A 19104-nucleotide genomic window follows, 5' to 3' on the forward strand; every position below is an offset into this window, starting at 1 on the left:
GAGGGACCCTCACACCCTTTGCCCTTACTGTAGAGGCCAACCGTGTGATAGTGGTAATAAGTGCGGTGAGCGTAGGGAGTGGTCTACCTCCCAGTGGGAGAGGTTTTCTCGGCGACGTAAGAAGAAGTCCAGGCGGGATATTTCTCTTTCGAAGTTTTCTTTGAAAGGAGAAAATCCCAAGTACTCTTCTTCCGTTGCCCAAACCTCCTCCGAATCTCCCACTCGATCGGTCTCTTTCGAGAGACCGTCGAGTGGTAGAGTAGACCGTGGTTCTGTTTCCCGATCTCAGGCTTTGAGAGATGGAGTTGCCTTCCCTTGCGAGGCAGCTCCACCTCTTCCCCCGGGGGAGGATTTAAATTTAAGTTTAAATGTAACAAATTTATTCCAGCTTTGGTCTTCCTTGGGGCTCGAGGGTTCGCCCTCCAGGGAAGCACTTATTGACATCATCCGATTGGGTGCCGCTGTCAAATAATCACCGACTTTGGCAGAGGTTGATCCTCTGTCTATTGTCGACGTTGTGGTGTCAGAGGTATCCAATGCGGTATCTCCTATTACCTCTGCCTCTTCTCATCCCGCAGTAGCTGAAGGCTTAGTTTCTCCCGTTCCTGCTCAACCTACGAGGGAGAAACTAAGTCCAACAGTCTCTCCTGACGGTGATTCTCCCCCTCGGGGGAGTTCACTCACAGAGACTCCTCTTCGGAGGACTGCTGAAGGTCAGCTTGCTGATCCAACGGCCCCTAGAGGGCGTATACGTCGCAAGGCACGCCTTCCTCTTCACCGGAGAGGCCTTCCTTAACCTTATAAGACGGTGAGGAGGCGCCTCTTCGGTTCATCATCGTCGTTGCAGTCCGCCGCAGAGGAGCCTCGTCATCGATCACTGACTGTTCCGGCTACGACCCTGGACCTCTCTGCGGATCGTTCGCGATCCCCTTCGGTGGAAGGTCGTCCTTTCAAAGGACACGTCGACCTTCCACCCGACAGACCTGCTGACCTGCTGTCGCCGTTCCTGGCAGCTGATGCGCTTTATGCGCCAACTAAACCTGTCTTTCGTTGTCAGGTACCGGTCCCTTCGGGGCAACAAGGGCGTACGTGCCATCACACGCACACGTCCCTTACGCACCATGCTAAGCATGCGCGCCAACGATCACCTAACCTCACTGAGATAGCGCACAGGCGCTCACCTGCTGAGGTTGCGGAGATAGCGCACAGGTGCTCACTGACTGCTGTTCCTGAGATAGCGCACAGGTGCTCACTGACTGCTGTTCCTGAGATAGCGCGCCAGTGCTCACCTGCGAGCCAACGCTCACCTGCTCACCAGTGCGCTACTGCGCACCTTCAACCTACTGCGTGCCAACGCTTTCCTACGCGTCAACACTCGCCAACTTGCCAGCGCTCTCCTGCGCACCAGCGCTCTCCAACGCGCCAACGATCTCCTGTGCGCCCATGATTTTTGGATTGGGTGTGGTAGGGAAGTCTAAGACTTCTACTCGTCAGCGCTCGCCAGCGCGCATTCACCTGCGCGCGCCCACGAGGATGCGCGCCCACGCCCATCCCCTACAGCAGCTACACACCGCCAGCCTGACGTGCGCCCACAAGAGACGTGCTAACGAACACAGGTTCCGACTGCGCGCCCGCGCGCAAGGGATATCTCTCCTGCGCGCGTGCGCCCTACGACATTTCCTGGGGTGCGCGACTTCTCGCCCGCACGCCCTCGAGCCCTTCATCCTGATCCTGCGCGCTCTACGACATTTTCTGGGGCGTGCAATCCTGATCCTGCGCGCGCGAACATTCACCCTCGCGCGCGAGCGCACAATCAGCCTTTTGCGCGCACTCCTGTGTCTCCTGCGCACGCTTCTACGTGCCATCGCTCATCCGCGCGCGCATCAGCAGTCCCCTGCACGCGACCCCTGGTATTCCCCATCGCGCGAGCGCCAGCTTGCTCCCCCGTGCGATCGTGAATACCCTCCTGTGCGTGAGGCTGCAGGACAACGCACGGCAAGGTTGCCATCGCCACATCCCCCCCCCTCAAGCGCAGAACAGCGTGCCCGCCGGTGGGGGGAAAGGTTCCAGAAAGGTCCAGTGACATTTCTTTTTCATTTTCTTTTCAGGCGAACCCCCCTATGGAAATTCCTCCCAGTGATCGGTCGATCCCTATCCCTCCAGAGGGAGTGTCTGACAGTGCAGCTGTCAGCCAGCAGCCTTAGTTTGGGGCACTAGTCAGAGCGGTTACGCAGGCCTTCAAGCCGGTTTTCTCTGAATTGGGCCACAAATCCTTGGCTGCGTCTACCCCCCTGAAGAGAAAAAGAGGAGTTTCGGATGCGGTGACTTCTCCGAGGACTAAGCTGTCTCCTAGTAAGCCTTCGAGGCAGGCCCCCTCCCCCCCAGACTTTTTCTCCCTCCCTGTCGGACGAGGACTTCCCGTCCTCGGGGGAGTCACGTGAGGTGAGACGTTCCCCCATCGCACCAATGGGGGAAACCCCCACATCACGCTGGAAAGTTCTCGGGTAGGGGCGGAGAAGAGCCTACCTCCGTCGTTGTTGGAGTCCTGCATCCCTCCCAGGAGGGAGTCAAAGGACTCTAAAACAGTACTGAAATCCTTGACAAGACTTAGCCAGTCACTCGGAGAATGTCCGCGATTCTCCCCAATAAGAGCCTTTGGGGACAGGAGACTTCACTGCGAGTCCATCCGGAGGAGAGCTACAGGAGTCAGAACATGCGTTTTGGCAAGTTCTGACCCTTATGAGGACTCTCAATGGGTTTGCTGACCCAGAGATTCCCCCTCGAGAGGGCAAAGACACGGTCTTGGACTGAGTATTTGGGACTCAAAGACCCTCTAAGGCCAGTGCAGCTCTGCCCTGGTCTCAGGGGGTTAAGAGTACCAGGGACAAGATCGCGGTCCAGCTCTCTGAGCTAGCCTCCTCCAGCCGATCCAGTGCCGACAACAAGCTTCTCCCACTTCTTCGCGTTCAGCAGAGGAGATACTTCGAGATCTTAGAGGAGCTTTGTTTAGCTCTTCCCCTTCACCATTCTTAGGAAGAGCTTACCAGGGGAGTCCCTCTTGAGAGAGACTCCAACCGGCAGGTCTCATTCTCGGCGACTGTGATTCTTAATCAGGAGAAGGTTGCGAAGTGTGCTATGCAGGCCACTTCGTGGCTTGACATCTGGTTAGGGAATTTAGGTATCCTGATACGTTCGGAGGATTTCTCCAAAGAACGTACCAGGAAAGCTTTGGAGACCTTCCTACTCTCAGGCACTCGCACAATCGAGTTTCTGGCCCACCAAGTCTCGAACTTGTGGGCGAACACTATCCTGAAACGTCGGGATGCGGTGGCTGAGAGGTTCCATCAGAAGGTCCCTAGCAGTCCCCCTGCATGTCCACCAGTAGGGGGATGCCTACAAAGTTGCGCAGACAGGTGGCAGCAACTCGGGGCCGATTCCTGGACGATTTTCGTAATCAGTCAGGGATATCGCATCCCATTCACAACATTTCTACCTCCCCTGACGACTAATCCAGTGTCATTGAGCTCCCTTGCCATGGGATCAGCAAGGGGGCAGGCCCTTCGAGCAGAAGTCCAGACCATGTTGAAGAAGGGCGCTCTCCAAGAGGTCCTCGACGGGTTCCCAGGCTTCTTCAGTCGACTCTTTCTTGTAAAGAAGGCGTCTGTAGGCTGAAGACCAGTCATCGACCTCTCGGCCCTGAACAAGTTTGTCAAACAAACTCCGTTCAGCATGGAGACCGTAGACACGGTCAGACTCTCAGTGAGACCGCAAGACTTCATGTGTACACTGGATCTGAAGGACGTGTACTTCCAGATCCCAGTCCATCCGTCTTCGAGGAAGTACTTAAGATTCAGCCTAGACAACAAGGAGTACCAGTTCAAGGTGCTGTGTTTCGGTCTCTCCACAGCACCACAGGTTTTCACCAGTGTTCACCGTAATATCTTCGTGGGCACACAGGATCGGCATCCGTCTCCTCCGTTATCTGGATGATTGGCTGATCCTAGTAGACTCGGAGTCATCCCTTCTTCAACACCGAGACAAACTTCTGGGGATCATGGTAAATCTCGAGAAGTCCTCTCTGCTTCCCACTCAAAGACTGGTATACCTAGGCATGATTATAACCACCAATCTCCACAAAGCTTTCCCATCAGACGACAGGATAGCAAGGCTGAGGAAGGTCGCAAGCCCTTTCCTCAGACGAGAAGAGCTTCCAGCCCAATCGTGGTTACGTCTCCTCGGTCACCTCTCATCTTTGGCTCGTCTAGTTCCCAACGGTCGCCTCAGGGTAAGATCCCTGCAGTGGCGACTCAACTCCCGGTGGAATCGAGGTTACGATTCCCCGGACGTCATGATCCCTATGGCACCTGCGGAATGGACGGACCTCCAGTGGTGGGTGACAGACGAGAACTTACGAAGAAGAGTGGATCTTCTCGTCCTCCCCCCGGATTTGATGCTATTTTTGGACGCTTCAAAGAAAGGGTGGGGGGCCCACGTTTTACACCACAGGACCTCAGGCCTGTGGTCAGAATCAGAAAAGTACCTCCATATAAATCTTCTGGAGATGAAGGCCGTTTTCTTGGCCCTTCAACAGTTCCAACAATACCTGGCGGGTCACTCTGTGGTGGTGATGAGCGACAACACCACATTAGTGGCTTACATCAACAAGCAAGGAGGTACCTTTTCGAAGCAGCTATCCCATTTTACAGTAGAGATACTGAGATGGACCGAAGTCCACTCGATTCTGCTATCGGCACGTTTCATTCCAGGTAAGAGGAATGTGCTCGCCGACAACCTGAGCAGAGCATCTCAGATAGTGAGTACCGAGTGGTCTTTGGATCATCTAGTAGCCAACAAAGTCCTGACTTTGTGGGGTTCCCCGACTGTGGATCTGTTTCCGACAGCGTTAAATTTCAAGCTCCCGCTATACTGCTCCCCAGTCCCGGATCTCAAGGCGCTCTGGCAAGATGCCTTCCAACAACGGTGGGACAACATCGATGTGTACGACTTTCCCCCGTTCTGTTTGCTGAGGAGGGTGCTCAACAAGACCAGAATATCTGTCAATGGCCCCCATAGCTCCGCTATGGCATCACGCGGAATGGTTTCCAGACCTTCTGCAACTCCTAACGGAACTTCCGAGAGAACTCCTTCCTTGACACGATCTACTCAGACAACCACATCCCAACATCTTCCACAAAGCCGTAGCTTTGCTACGACTTCACGCCTGGAGACTATCTAGATCTCCTCGCTGAGAGAGGATTTTCTTAACAAGTTGCAATCAGGATGTCTGGACATCTGCGAAAATCATCCGCATCTGTCTACCAGGCAAAGTGAAAAGTCTTCTGCGGTTGGTGTCGTGGAAGGGGTATCTCTCCACTCGATGCCACTATTCCAGCAATAGCGGAGTTCCTCGTGTATTTGCGGGAAAAAATGCTCCTTTCAGTCTCGGCGGTGAAAGGCTATTGCTCAGCCTTAAGTCTAGCCTTCAGGCTCATAGGAATGGACATTTCTTCCTCGCTGGAACTTTCCCTACTCATACGAAGTTATGAACTTACCTGCCCTCAGTCGGAAGTGAGACCTCCTCCATGGAACGTGGTTTGAGTTTTCAGGTCTCTTAAGAGACCTCCCTATGAACCATTACGCCAGGCTTCAGATCGCCACCTAACTTGGAAGACGGTGTTCCTACTAGCTTTGGCTTTGGCCAAGCGAGTCGGTGAACTTCATGGTCTCTCGTATGACATCGCCTATTCAAGGGATTGGGGGGAGGTAACGTTCAAATTCGTCCCTGAGTTTACTGCTAAGACTCAGAATCCGGCGGTGGCGGACCTTCGGCTCGACTCCTTCCAGATTTCGAGTCTCCGTTCTGTAACAGATGACCCAGACCTCCTCCATGGAACGTGGTTCGAGTTTTCAGGTCTCTTAAGAGACCTCCCTATGAACCATTACGCCAGGCTTCAGATCGCCACCTAACTTGAAAGACAGTGCTCCTACTAGCTTTGGCTTTGGCCAAGCGAGTCGGTGAACTTCATGGTCTCTCGTTTGACATCGCCCATTCAAGGGATTGGGGGGAGGTAACGTTCAAATTCGTCCCTGAGTTTATTGCTAAGACTCAGAATCCGGGGGTGGCGGACCCTCGGTTCGACTCCTTCCAGATTTCGAGTCTCCGTTCTGTAACAGATGACCCAGACCATCTCCTACTGTGCCCAGTAAGGAGCTTGAGGCTGTATCTCAAAAGAACGTCTGCAGTCAGTCCTCAGGTGCAAGCATTATTCGTTAGCACTGGGAGGACTAAGAGGGGGGTCACTAAGAAACCATCTCGGCATGGATTCGTAGGGTGTTCCATCTGTCCCTGAATCTAGACCCTCCTCCGTCACGTCGCCCTAGAGCACATGATGTCAGGGGCGTAGATACGTCCCTGGCCTTCAAGAAGAATTTCTCAGTGACGCAGGTTCTTCAGGCTGGGGTGTGGAAGCGTGAGACGACCTTCACAGTCCACTACCTGCAAGACGTGACCCACAGGAGGCTCGATATGTTCTCTATCGGCCCTGTGGTGGCTGCACAACAGCTGGTTTAAAACCTCAGGCTCCTTATTGGACAAGTAGCAGAAGGTTGAGGGCATTGTTACCCGGTTTTAGTCTGCATGAATGAAAAGGTTTGTCTGGCCCTTATTCTTTTCTTCATCCTCCCCTCTCTTGGGGAAAGCAGCATCCTGGGTTCTCTGCACAGCTGACCCCAAACCACTGCAGGTAAACCATGTTTTCTTGTGTTCCTAGTATTAAGCTAATACTGTCACGTCCCCATACCCTGGCGAGGTGGTATTGGGAGAGTCCTAACCTAAAGTTTCCATCTAAAGGACTACAGGTCAACTTCCTAGGACGAGTCACACTTTATTATACCTTCACACACAGCTTGCGTAGGCCGCAGTCCTTGTGTAGCAAGGTTCTAGCGAGGTGCAGAGACTTTATTGTTGAGTGCTGACACACTTGAATAATGAGCCCCCGGGCAAAGTCAAAAGCCAGTACTGGCTGGGACGTTCCACCCTTCCTAATGGGTGAGTCACCCCTATTAAGTAGCGTGGTTTGTATGTCAGTTACGGAACAAATGACAAATTCTTAGATAATTTTTATTTTTCCTAACTATACAAACCTTAGCTATTTAATCAAACTTGCCCGCCAGCCCTATCCCCCTTGAATTCTTACCTCCAAGCAAAGTGAGCTCAAGCACAGGTGTGTGAGGGGGGGGGGGGGTTAGCAAGCTACCCTCCCCTAACCCCCGCTAACTAGCGGTGGGGTAGTAAACCCTCGTTAGAATTCTAATGGCTCGTCATTTCAGCTATGCTGAAAGTAATAACCCCTATTAAATAGCTAAGGTTTGTATAGTTAGGAAATATACAAATTATCTACGAATTTGTCATCTTAGCTAGTAATAATAATAATGATAATGGGCTGAACAACCCATCGTATGTTCAGCCCATGTATAGTATCCACTACTCCAGGGTCTGAGACCAAGGACCAAGGTTACACCTATTTCAGTCAGCACAGCTGTATCAGAAAGTATGGAGTCTGTATATCTTCACTTTCTAATTTCTAACATCTGTCAGTGTGGAGGTCATGGATGGCCTTGTTGAGGGATAAATCTCTGTGCCAGATAACCCCATACTTCGTGGCTTCCTATCTGGTCCACCATCTTTGAGGATGAGAAGCTTAAGCTGTCTATGATTTTGTCATACGAATCTGCATCGACAGAACCTCTGAAGTAGGCTTTTGGTATTGTTTTATACTCGGACGTTTATTCCTACCTGAATACAAACTTTGAAGTCATTTAATGGTATTACTTCTGATTTTGTTCTCTACGGCTAAACAATAAAAAAGAAATTGGTAGATTACGCCGTGTTATGTTACTAGGCAACCGTTGTCCAGGGTGCGTCCCCCTTGTATCAAACGTTTACTCAAAACGCTTCTGGCCCTGGAGGTAGTCGGACGTGGCTAATTTCACTACTATGATCAGACAAATGCATTGCCTGCTTAGTGCTTGGGCTTGTGTCTTTGATATTCCTTGTCACTTGCCGATTCATTATTTGTGAGTTAAGAGTGTGTGCCTTTCAATGTCAAATGTGATGCATCCCTGCCTGGGCCGTAATGGTCGCCATTGTGGTACCCTCATGAGCCGGGTAAAAGTAGATCCTCACCTGGTATGTCCGTCGTGTTGAGGAAAAAAGTGTTTGGCGGTATCTCCATAAGAGTATTGTAGGGAGTGGTCATCCACCCAGTGGGATAGATATTGTTCTCGCCGTAAGTGGGCCAAGAGAGAGTGTTCCCCTCCTTCGACTTCTGTTAGCAAGAAGAAGAGATGTAAGGTAGGTTCGGCAACGAATGTTATCTCCCCACTTAGTTCTTCGTGTCAGGAGCCCTCCAAGGTTTTTGTCACCGAGTACTATGGCCGTAATTTTATTAATATTTTATCACCCAGTGTTAATAATGTGCATTATGAAATTGAGCCTGTTCTTATTGTGGAGCCTCTGGCTATGACAGATTTACTTACTGAACTAGATCCGGTTGATGCTTTTATACCAGATCATTCTGTTATGTTTAGATCCCCCTCACCCCTCACATGAAAGGACCTTAGAGTTGAGCCAGCTATTTCCCCTCATGCTGAAGCAGCCTTATTGGAAGACCCTGATTATAAGTTTCCAACTCGTATTAATGAGAAAGGCTTTCCTCATACACCTAGGAGTCCTCAGCAGAAAATTCCTATAAAGAGTGCCTTGATTGAGTCGAGAGATTTGTCATCTCTCTACTGTGGTTGGACGGCTATGCTTGTGCCCCCCCCCCCTCCCCACCAGAGTCGGCGTACCTTCATGCTTCAAGCAGGCCTCTCCTCCCAAGCTTACTAAAGCTGGTAAGTCAAGTGTAACTACAGTATTTGTGCCATTTCAAGAAATTCTTTTAAGAATATAGTCAAACAGAACATTCAGATTCATAAATTTGAACGTGAGCCGCCTTCTCTGCGTGTGAAGCTACTCCACCGCAGTCTAGGCAGGCTGACAGCTCTTAGTAAGTCACCCCTAAGTGTTATGACGTCACTGAACATGCCACCATCTTGATTATTGGGAGTATTTCTCCATATAAAGTTGCTAAAAATAATGTAACTATACACCCACCCAATGTTAGGAGGCATGCTAGAGCATTCCCACATAGGTTCAGAGTTCTCCCAGAGTATTATAAACTTTCGGCAAGGAACGAGAGAGATGAAACTTCACCCTACGCAAATAAGAACCCTGTGTTCTATGCTAAAACAAACTCAGTTATCATTTTGATAGACCCATTCTTACACTCTATCCGACGATCATGATTACCAGGATATGTACTCTTCGGAATGCTATTCTCTTTCGGTTAATTCTTTACAAGTGCAGGAAGCGGATAAGGTCCGCGGAAAGTCTCCCCCCCCCTTTCCCAAAAATCACTCCCCCATCTGACATAGAGAAACGAATCGGCAGACTATGTAGACGTGGTCTTTGTCATAGGCATTCAAAATGGCAGAATACTGAGAACTCTCTCTTGCCTCGTAAAACGAGTTCCGAGAGAGACAGACTTCAACTACTCGGCTTCCTTGGATATACAGTTGAGAGGAATGGTCTTATGATAGAAGCGAACTACATTCCTCCCATTCCTTCTGTGCTTCCTCTTCCCATTATTACTCAAGGGAACGGAAGGACCTTAGAGGAAAAGTAAATAGCTCTGATAAGATGGAACATTCTCACCGGAATTTCATCACTATTGATGACTCCCTGGAAACCCTCTTGACGTGCTTGAGTACTAACTGTTGATTTACTCCTCTTGAGGCCCTTGTATTGAGCTCGGAAGCCTCTCACTTCATTAATACCATGAGCCTATTCCGCCATTTAAGAGATTTAGAGGAGTGTTCCTTAGCGCAGACTGCTAACAGGGGGTGCGTCATTGATGATACCTTCCTGTGGTCTGAGAGTCCCAGACTTAGGTTTGATGAGTCTCTTTCCAACCAGACTAAGGACACACTGTCTTCTGTGTTTGGTGTTGTGAAAGGGGTATCTCTCCTCTCATTGCCACTATTCCAACAAAAGTGTAATTTCTTGTATACCTTCAGGAGGAAAATCTCTCGGTCTTGGTGGTGAAAGGCTATCGCTCAACCATAAGCTCAGCTTTTAAACTGAAAGAAGTGGACCTTTCCTCTTCGTTGGAGCTTTCTTTCCTTATACGGAGTTATCAGATCACTTGCCCCTAGTCAAAGATAAGACCACCTCCTTGGGACATGGTTCGCATCTTGCTGTTCTTAATGGGCCCACCCTATAAACCATTACGCCATGCAGCAGACTGTAACTTTGCTTTGAAGACAGCGTTCCTACTCTCTTTACCCTCCGCAAAGAGAGTTAGTGAACTTCATGGTCTCTCATACGACATTACCTGTTCAAGGGGATGTGGGGAGGTGACACTCAGCTTCGTCCCTGAGTTTATTGCAAAGTCTCAAAATCTTGGGGTACTAGACCCTAGATTCGGTCCCTTTCAGATTAAGAGTCTCCGTTCTGTAACCAAATATTATTATTATTATTATTATTATTATTATTATTTTTATTATTATTATTATTATTATTATTATTATTATTATTACTTTGCTAAACTACAACCCTAGTTGGAAAAGCAGGATGCCATGAGCCCATGGGCCCCAATAGGGAAAGTAGCCCAGTGAGGTAAGGAAACAAGAAAAAACAAAATATTTTAAGAACAGTAACTACATTGGAATAAATATTTCCTATATAACTATAAAAACTTTAACAAAACAAGAGGAAGAGAAATTAGATGGAATTGTGTGCCAAAGTGTACCCTCAAGCAAGAGAACTCTAGCCCAAGACAGCGGAAAGACCATGGTACAAAGGCTATTGCACTACCTAAGACTAGAGAACAAAGGTTTGATTTTGGAGTGTCCTTCTCCTAGAAGAGCTGCTTATCATAGTTAAAGAGTCTCTTCTACCCTCACCAAGAGGAAAGTAGCCACTGAACAATTACAGTGCAGTAGTTAACCCCTTGAGAGAAGAAGAATTGTTTGGTAATCTGAGTGTTGTCAGGTGTATGAGGACAGAGGAGAATATGTAAAGAATATACAAGACTATTCAGTGTATGTGTAGGCAAAAAGGCCAAGGGAAAGTGAACCGTAACCAGGGAGAAGGATCCACTGTAGAACTGTCTGGCCAGTCAAAGGACTCCATAACTCTCTAGCGGTAGTATCTTAATGGGTGGCTGGTACCCTGGCCAACCTACTACCTACCTGATCAGCTTTTACTCTATCTGGTGAGAAGTTTGAGATATCTTAAACATACTGCTGCAACTCGTCCCTGGCTGGCAGCACTCTTTGTCAGTATGGGTAGAATTTAGAGTGAGCTCACCAAGAATACCATCTCTTCCTGGATTTGTAAAGTTATGGACTCGGCACTGAATCCTTGCCCTCCTCCAACTCGACAACCCAGAGCTCACAATGTCAAGGACATCAGTACGTCCCTGGGCTTCAAATGTAACTTTTCTGTGATGCAGGTATCACAAGCGTGCATGTGGAAATGTCAGACGATCTTCACCGCCCACTACCTGAAAAACATAACCCACAGGAGCCACTATACGTTTTCTATCAGACCTATGGTGGCTGCATAACAAGTGGTTTAAGAGTACCTCAGGCTCCTTGTTGGACAAGTAACAAATGGTTGAGGGTATTGGGTACCCGGACTTTAAATCAATCAATCAATCTCTTCGGGAACAGTGCCAAGGGTCCCTCTGTAAGCTGGCCTAATATGTCTACAGGTAAGAACCATTTCTCTTGTGTAGCCTAGTATAGGTTTTATACTTGTACACATCCCAATGCTTCCCGCGACGTAAGTATTGGGAAATGTCTGTGTAAATTCGGAATATGCTTACCTAGACGTTTGTATGCTATCTCTCACAACCACACAGGCTGCTCAGGCCACTATCAATACTCGATTTGTGTATCTCTTTAGTGAGGGGTCAAGGTTTTCCTCTTGATATAGTTTAATACTGTACAGAGAAAACCCAGGTCAATGACCAAGCCAGTGATCGGAATCACCACCCTCCTAAGGGTGAGTCATCCATATGAATAGCATAAGTTTTGTTAGTGCAGGAACATATGACAAATTTGGAAATAATTTGTATTTTTCCTGACTAATAAAAACGTGTAGCTATTTATACAAATTATCCCGCCAACACCTGTTCCCGCGATAAGTGCTGTCTGCAATAAAAAAGTGACGTAGTTCACTGATACGTGAGTAGATATAGGTTGTTGGGTACCTCCCAGCCACCCCTACCCTCCCCACTATAGTTTTCAAGTAGAGTTGCCTCCTCACATTTAAAGTCTTAATGGCTAACCTTCCAGCTTTGCCAAAAGTTGATCCGTATTAATAGCTACAGGTTTGTATTAGTTAGGAAAAATACAAATAATTTCCAAATTTGTCATGTTTTGAAGCTATTCCACTTTTCAGTTCAGTTATTACTTTCTGTTGTATTTGTCTTGCTCTGGTTATTGCACTTTTATATCTTAGCTGGGATTCCTCCTCTCAGTTTTTCTAGAATAGATCTCTCTTGTTTGATTAGACTTTGGTTAAGTTATTTTCAATTTTATTAGATGAAAACGGTGATTGGAGTCAAAGGATAGAGATGGGAAGCTCTTAATGTCTCTGAATAAGTTTTTATTGTTTGAGATTGCCAAGTCAATCATAGATTTTTCTGTATGTGTTCCTGCTGCTGAGTTCCATTGGTACCATGTCCACTTTTGGCTGTGTGTATTTATAGAAAATATTCATGATGGACATTCTGTTTTGTATGCATAAACCTATTATGCTCTCACCTTTGTTCCTGTATCCAAAGGTAATTGCTCCTAATAACTTCTCTATACCTGTTCTTTCTTGGTGGCCAGCATGTGCATTTATATCCCCAATGATGATGATATTCTCTGTATATAGTACCGAGTCTTTTATTTTTTTGTAGGTGTCTATAGAACTCTTCTTTTTCTTCCTGTTGGTGTCCCTGCTGCAGTGAATATACTTGGATGAGGCTAGTTTTAAATATGCCTAGTTTTAAAGAGAAAATAATAATCTGGTTACTTATAAAGCTCATGTGGCTGATCTTTCTTGATAATTCTTCATTCACAATAACACTTACTCCATGTCGAGCCTCTCTTTTTCCTTTATAAAGTAACTGATAATTGTCTTGCAAGAGTTTTGTGCCTTCTCCTGGTAAATGAGTTTCACATAATCCAAAAATATTTATTTTCCTCTCCTGCATCATCATCAATATTTCTTGCTTCTTTTCTCGTAAGGTGCTAGGATTAATTTTCGCTACTCTTAGGGATTTATATTTGTTTTTCCTGACCATGCCGAACTCGGTTGAGTCCCTTGTCAGGCAGGGAGGAATGTAGAGAGGAAAATTCCCCTTTTTTTTCATTTGTTTGATGTCGACTACCCCCGAAATTGCCTTGGTATATGTGAAGTCTATTTTTGTTCCACATCCGGTTGTGGCCGGGCATCCGTTGATCAATGGGTCTGTCTTGAAGCAAGTTGTGCTAGGCCTGTCATGAGCCATTTCAGAGTTGTTAATTAGTACCATCCATAAGCCTATAGCTCCCAAAAGGGTACAGGGACTCCAACACCGACTCCGAGCAGTCGTATGGTAGGTTTAAGCCCCTGCACTCCTACAAGGTTACGCAGCTCCTTGCCCTAATGTATGTTGGCCATAGGGCTGCAGTGGGTTTGTAATTAGGATAGTAAGAGAGGAAACATTCCTTACCTTACCAGCACCAAAAGTGATACCGGAAACACATTCTTAGCCTTCCCTGAACCCAAAGTTAGGTTAGGAACATTATTTTGATAATTCTTATTCATGATTTAACTGTTATTGTGTTTTCAGTGACCATCAAGAAAGTAGTTGGCTTTTGTATTACAGAATTTATTAGCTAGTGGCTTCTCCTACTTGGGTATTTTACTCAATTGCCGTTGTTGCAACTCTGAAATTTCTACTACTTTTCCTGCTAGGAAAGTATAACACATGCATAAGGAAAAGTGTATACCGTATTACCAAACAGCTGGAGTGTTTTTAGAATTCTTATATTTTTATGGGTCTATGTGGAGTTGTGTTTGCATACAGCATACTTACTTGTACATTTTGGTTGACATTAAGTGCTTTTCTTTTTCCTAATTCATTCCAGATGTAAAAGCTTTGTTGAAGCATCAGGTGGAGAAATATGTGTTATACCTGGCAGCACAGTCACCCCAGGAAGTCCCCATACAACTATTCGTCTTCCACAGTACCAGCCAAATATATTTCGACAAGTTATAAGTTACATATATACGGGCAAAGTATGACCTGATTTTTATCTTTGTGTTTTCATGTTTTTTGTGGTGTTGTTGATGGGGTCTGAATTACAGTATTGCTTCCTGACTGGTGGAGATTTTATTCTGTAGTTGTTCCGTAACCGAAATACAAACCACGCTATTTAAATAGGGTATTACTTTCGGCGTAGCTGAAATGGCGATCCATTAGAATTTTAACGAGAGTTTACTACCCGCTCGCTAGTTAGCGAGGGGGTAGGGGAGGGGTAGCTAGCTACCCCTCCCCCCTCACACACTGGTGAACTAGTTCACTTTACTTTTGGCTCGGGTGATGGGCAGACGTGTCTGCTCCCACCCTCGCTTTGGCAGCCATTAATGCTTTTTGTCTTTTACTTACTTTTTCTTATACTTAATATATATATAAACATTCTTTATGTTTATGTATATATTTGTGTATAGAAATATAGTAAGTTTCCTTTTCAGTGTTTGTGCTGTGTGTGTAGTGTACGACAATGTCACCGGCGTAGTACCAGGCCACCACGGTTTCACGTCATGGGGCGCGGCCTCTCCCTTGGTCCTTCGGTTGTTCCTTTGGCTTTCGATAATTCGGCTGCCGTGGGGAATCGTCATCGCTGGACTTTCTTCATTCATCTGTTTTCTCTGCGGTTCCTCCTTCCCTACGGGGAACTTGGATTCTCAGCGAAGGGAACGTGGGAGTTTATATTGACTACGGTCTCTCTCTCTCTACTCGAGGTCGTTCACCCTTTTACTACTACTACGTGCTATTACGGAAGCTTCTTTCCCGTGCGGGTTGGGCTGCTATTCCGTTTATTTGTTTCAATGATTTTTAATGAAATCTAATTGTTTTTTTTAACTTGTCAGCATTCTGTGGAGAACACTTCCCTTCGGGGGTCAGTGGTTCTTACTATTTGTGAATATTCTTAGATGAATTACATAATTATAATTCTGTTATAATTCTGTTTTTGTTACAGTTCTCCGCCCTCCCCCGTCTCCCATGAATGTCAGTGGGGGAGGAGGGCTCATACTTAATTTGTAATTCTTATGTTTTCTATTCCCTCGGGGTTTTCTCTTCGGAGTTCCTCCCGGGGGAATTTCTGTTAATTAATTATTTTATTTTATTTTCCCAGTTAACGATGCAGTTTTTCTTCATTTGCCTAAAGTGTGCCAACGAAGCAGAGCTGCCCTGTTGGTGCTTGGGGAGTATGCTGTTGCTGCCGTCTCTCTAGGACATTGTCATGGGCGTGTTCCCTTCTCTTAGAAGTTCTCCCGTGACAACTGTCAGCTCTTTAGTCCATCTTAGAACGCTAAGGAGGTTCGCCTCCAGGGGTAGGTAACTTCCCTTCCGAGGGAAGTTCCCTTCCCAGGTGTGAGTTTTTACCCCTGCAGCGGGGGAACTTCTCATACCTTAATAATTCCTGGATGGGTTTTCCTGGTCCTCGGGCGGTTATGCTCTTGGTGCTGAGCGACCGCACTTGTAACCATACTCAAGGAGCTGAGCGGTTGCAAGGCCGGGCGTTGAAAACTTCAGGTGGCTATGCTCTTGGGGCTGAGCGGTCACACCTGCAGCTATGCTCAAGGGGCTGAGCAGCTGTAGGATCAGTCTTGTGACCTCTTGTTCGCGAGGGAGGCCACTCATAAGGACTCCTCTTCGGAGGATTGCTCCTTATTGGTCAGCTTGCTGATCCAACGGCCCTAAGGGGCGCCATCACCAGTGTCTTCAAGTCTCTTCTACGAAGTGTTCACCTCTCTCGTTCGTGAGAGAGGCCACTCATAGAGACTCCTCTTCGGAGGATTGTTCCTGTTTAGACCAGCCTGCTGTTCGGGACCTCTCCGCAGTTTGTTCGCCATCTCCTAGACCTGCTGACCTGCTGACGCTGTGGGCGCCCACGCACCCCGTTATCCAACGGGCACCGGTCCCTTCGGGGCAAATGGGGCTTTCTCACACTGTGAGTAAGTCCCTTAAGCGCCAGGTATCCCCTGCGCGCCAACGTTTTCCTGCAATTGCGCGCAAGCACTCACCGACTGTTCCTGCTGTTTCTGAGACTTCCATCCAGAGGAATCCTGTTCCAGGGACTATTCCTGAGTTAGCGCACAGGCGTTCACCAGAACTTCTAGTGTTGATCCTCCTGTCAACTGTCCCTTCATCCTAGCGCGCTCATGCTCGCCGACGATCTTCTTACGCCAACGTTCTTCGTACGCGTGCAAGCGCTGACGATCTTCTTTCGCGCGCAAGCGCTGACGATCTTCTTACGCCCGCAAGCGCCGACGATCTTCTTACGCCCGCAAGCGCCGACGATCTTCTTACGCGCGCAAGCGCCGACGATCTTCTTACGCGCGCAAGCGCCGACGATCTTCTTACGCGCGCAAGCGCCGACGATCTTCTTACGCGCGCAAGCGCCCACGATCTTCTTGGCCGATGATCTTCATTCGCGAGCGAGCGCTGACGATCTTCTTACGCTCGCAAGCGCCGTCGATCTTCTTACGCGCGCAAGCGCCGACGATCTTCTTGGCAGACGATCTTCTTTGGCGCGCTAGCGCTGACGATCTTCCTACGCACGTAAGCTCCGACGATCGTCCGCGCGCAGGCTTCGATGGTTCCCCGCGCCGACAATCTTCTTACGCGCGCAAGCGCCGACGATCTTACACGCGCAAGCACCGACGATCTTACGCGCGCAAGCGCCGACGATCTTACGCGCACAAGCGCCGACGATCTTCTTGCGTGCACAGTTTAAGCGCTTTCGATCTTCTCTCGCGCACAAGCGCCGACGATCTTCAAGCTCCAACAATCTCGTACGCGCGCGCGCTGACAGCCGCGCGTGCTCGCTGACATTCTCACGGGCTCTTCATTCTGTTCCTGCACGTCAATCTGATTCCTGCTTACCCTATGAAGTCTCGCCGTGTGCCCGCAAGGGTGTTTTCAACGGTCTCTCGCGTACGACCCCTGGGTTTTTCCCATCGCGCGAGCGCCAGCGCGCTCCCTCTACCGAGGTGAGGCCTTCTCCCACTGCACCAATGGGAGAAACCCCACCTCGAGCAGGAGAATCGTCCCGTGCTGGGGCGAGAAGAGCCCTCAGACTTCGTTGTTGGAGTCCCGTATTCCTCCTAGGAGGGAACCGAAGGACTCTAAGAGTTCCCCCAAGTAGAGCCTTTGGGGATGGGAGACTTTGCTGCCAGCTCTCCAGGGGGAGAGCAGAAAGAGTCAGAGCATGCCTTCTGGCAGGTCTTGACTCTGATGAGGCATCTCAACGGGTTCAAGGACCCTGAGGTTCCTCCTCGTGAGGGCAAGGACACGGTCCTGGACCGAGTCTTTGGCACTCAGAAATCCGGTAAGGCCAGTGCGGTTTTGCCCTGGTCCCAAGGGGTGAAGAGTGCCTGGAGATAAGGTTGACGGCCAGCTCCGAGGTCGCCTCCTCCAGCTGTTCCACTACTGGCAACAAGCTCCTCCCACCTCCACCAGAGGAGGTATTTTGAGATCATGGAGGAGTCTGGCTTAGCTCTTCCGTTGCACTCTGTGGAAGAGCTTACCAAGGGAGTCCCTCTCGAGAGACTCTCTAGCCAGCAAGTGACAGAGATCCTAAGCCAGGAGAAGTCACGAAGTGCGCCATGCAGGCTACTTCGTGGCTGGACGTCTGGTTGGGGTCTCTTAGCATCCTGTTGCGATCCGAAGATCTGTCCAAAGAAAGCACCAGGAAGGCACTGGAGACCTTCCTCCTTTCGGGCACCCGCACCATTGAGTTCTGGCCCACCGAGCCTCGAACTTGTGGGCCAATTCGATCTTGAAAGGACGTGATGCGGTGGCAGAAAGGTTCCTTTCGAGGGTCCCGGCCTTCGAAGTCGGCAAGCTCAGACACTCTTCCCTTATGGGAAAGAGTCTGTTTGAGCCCAAAGATGTGGAACAGGAAGCTGAGAGGTGGAGGAAATCCAATCAGGACTCTCTCCTCCAAAGGGGTCTCACAACGAAGCCCTACAAACCTTCAGCACATCAACAACCTCACCCATCCAAGACGACGAAATTGGCAGTGGCAGCAAAGACGACGGTGTCCAAACAGCAGCCCTTTCCTGTCAAAGACAAGAAGGGCAAAAAGCCAGAGGTGGCAAGAATCCTAGAGGCAGTGGCCGAGGCCGCAAACGCTAGGATTAGCAATCCCCTGCATGTCCATCAGTGGGGCGATGCCTACAAAGTTGCGCATTCAGGTGGCAGCAACTCGGGGCCGATTCCTGGGCGATTTCCGTAATCAGTCAGGGATATCGCGTCCCGTTCACAACATCTCTACCTCCCCTGACAGCGAATCCAGTGTCGTTGAGCTCCTATGCCATGGGATCGGCAAAGGGGCTAGCCCTACGGGCAGAAGTCGAGACCATGCTAAAGAAGGGCGCTCTCCAAGAGATCGTCGACGATTCCCCAGGCTTCTTCAGTCGACTCTATCTTGTAAAGAAGGTGTTTGGAGGCTGGAGACCAGTCATCGATCTCTCAGCTCTGTACAGGTTTGTCAAACAAACTCCGTTCAGCATGGAGACAGCAGACACGGTCAGACTCTCAGTGAGACCACAAGACTTCATGTGTACACTGGATCGGAAGGACGCGTACTTCCAGATCCCAAACCATCCGTCTTCAAGGAAGTACTTAAGATTCAGCCTAGACAACAAGATCTACCAGTTCAAGGTGCTGTGTTTCGGTCTCCACAGCACCTCAGGTATTCACCAGAGTGTTCATCCTGATCTCTTCG

General features: G+C 48.7%; 1 protein-coding gene across 1 annotated transcript in view; it reads left to right on the top strand.

Moving 5' to 3' along the window:
* The window catches only part of LOC137630232 (BTB/POZ domain-containing protein 9), a 155385-nt gene that overhangs the window by 18125 nt on the left and 118156 nt on the right, over positions 1 to 19104 (top strand). The window contains exon 3 of the mRNA XM_068361690.1: positions 14233 to 14383. Within this exon, the coding sequence (XP_068217791.1) occupies positions 14233 to 14383 (151 nt within the window). The remainder of the gene's footprint in view (positions 1 to 14232; positions 14384 to 19104) is intronic.

The sequence above is a fragment of the Palaemon carinicauda genome, chromosome 38 (genome assembly GCF_036898095.1).
Source record: "Palaemon carinicauda isolate YSFRI2023 chromosome 38, ASM3689809v2, whole genome shotgun sequence".
NCBI lineage: Eukaryota > Metazoa > Arthropoda > Malacostraca > Decapoda > Palaemonidae > Palaemon > Palaemon carinicauda.